This window comes from Seriola lalandi, unplaced genomic scaffold (assembly GCF_002814215.2).
Source record: "Seriola lalandi dorsalis isolate HSWRI2012SDOR001 ecotype SW California unplaced genomic scaffold, Sedor1 jcf7180002038563, whole genome shotgun sequence".
NCBI lineage: Eukaryota > Metazoa > Chordata > Actinopteri > Carangiformes > Carangidae > Seriola > Seriola lalandi.
Genome location: NW_019509139.1, coordinates 1 through 2,064, shown reverse-complemented (window position 1 = coordinate 2,064; position 2,064 = coordinate 1). Strand labels below are relative to the sequence as shown.

Below are 2,064 nucleotides of genomic sequence, written 5' to 3'. Positions count from 1 at the left end.
TACAGATAGCTGATATTTCACAAAGTGTAACTCTTTAATTAAAACAATTAATTTTGCCTTAAAGAAGCTAGATGATGATTTCATTTTTATGATTGAATTTTTTGGTGTGTTTGCATTTCAAAGTAACATCTGACACAAGACATTGGTGACCTATTGGCATTGTAAATACAGCCCAATACAACAATACAATACAATACAGCACAACAAAGCCAAAACATAACACATTTTAACATCTTTTAATGATGTTAGTAATATATAAACACCTTCATCATCGAGGTGTATCATCATCCCTTCAAAAAAAGCCGTAACTCTCCGTCCACTGGAGTCCTTTGAATGTGTCCAAGTCTTCACAGAAATTCACACGTTTCCACTGAAACTACAGAGACACAAAGCAGGACTCTCCAGTGCCATGCCGTGCAAGATCAGGTGATAATATTTTTGGTTTCTTACTCCTTTAGGGAATCACACGGCCATAAAGGCGAGGGCGCAGCACCAGGCATTGCCACATTCAAGGAACCATCAATTGCCTATCGCAGGAAGTGTTGAAGGCGAGTCCAGAGACATGGATTGGTCTGATGCAAGTGTGGGAAGTGTGGGTGTGTCGCATACTGGTTTCAGTGCGCGTAGGTTAGTGGGGAACTAACGGTTATTCACAGGCAATTTTGCCATCGAAGCTGGAGAGCGCAATGGCAAAGGCCTGCACGGCACACAGCGGGTAGTTGAAGTCCAGTGTGAAAATGTCATCCGCTATCCGCCCAAACTGCATCACAATGTAGTCCACTGGAAAAAGCAAGGAATTGTTTAGATAGATAGATAGATAAATAGATAGATAGACAGATAGACAGATAGATAGATAGATAGATAGATAGATAGATAGATAGATAGATAGATAGATAGATAGATAGTTAGATAGATAGACAGATAGACAGATAGACAGACAGATAGACAGATAGATAGATAGATAGATAGATAGACAGATAGATAGATAGATAACATGGTGGGCCTCATCATGTGTTAAAGTGATGAAATACTGTATCCAAGATGAAAATGGTTTCATTCACACACGACAGGAGATTTACAGAAAGAGCTCCTGCGACATCCGGCAGCTGCTTTGCGAGAGCTGCTGATATCGCTGCTGGAAAATGGTGATTTGTTATGAAAGTTTAAGTTTTCTGTTCTGTCATCAGCTGCATCACTGATGGATTTTAAAACTTCTACCATCTAATATACTGAACGTCATGGGCGTGACGGACGCTCACCCCCTCCCCCCTCCTCTTTTCTAGTGAGTGTCCTAATGAATTTTCTCATCAGTTTCATAATGTATTAGATAGAGAATTCAGCTGCTTATTTCATAATGTCTGACACTGCACGAGCATACCGTGGAATGACAAGTCATAACATCGGCATGGCACACGACAAGGGGGAAAATAATTTTTATAAACTGATGCGACAAGATGAATCTCATTCACAGCGTTTCATAGTTTACTTAACTTATTTTATACTATTTGAGCAAAGAAAACAAGGCTTATTTGGGATATTTATTAAAGTGATCTTAAACAGACTCTCTGTGCATGTCTTATCTTGTGCTGCTGTGGCTGTTACATCAATTTTACAGCCTTAACTTCAGACCAGTATCACCTTCAAAGTGGAAATGTTAATTACTAAATCTGACCTAGTAAGACCGCTGTCGTAACATTTACATTTACAGTAAGACCAACATGTAAAATTACCATCACATTTACATAACAAGGCGCATGAAGACAGACAGGAAATACTCACAGTCTTTGTTATGGACTATCTGGAAGTTCTTGATGGAGGCCTGGGTGACCCTGCCGTTGAAGTTGAGCACATGAGACGCTGTTTCTTCGTTCCACACTGGCGTCTTGTTGTGAAGCTCGATCAGATTTTCCATCCTTCTATTCTGGTGTCTTATCAACAAGCCGTCACATTCCTGTGAAGGAATTGGCCAAACGCAAGTCAGTGAACACCAACAAAGAGTAATATGATTTTACACATTAGCCTTGTGTCGCTCTCATGATAAACAGACAACATTCCATAAATCAA

At 39.8% G+C, this 2,064-nt stretch overlaps 1 protein-coding gene across 1 annotated transcript; it reads right to left on the bottom strand.

The window, feature by feature from the left end:
* Positions 1-13: 13 nt before the first annotated feature.
* On the bottom strand, positions 14-1,965 carry LOC111648410 (protein king tubby 1-like). The gene is made up of 2 exons (XM_023398280.2): positions 1,780-1,965; positions 14-780 (listed from the first exon to the last, which is right to left on the bottom strand). Exons 1-2 carry the CDS (start codon positions 1,910-1,912, stop codon positions 647-649), a joined length of 267 nt encoding a protein of 88 aa, XP_023254048.1. The 5' UTR covers positions 1,913-1,965; the 3' UTR covers positions 14-646.
* Between the last annotated feature and the right edge of the window lie 99 nt (positions 1,966-2,064).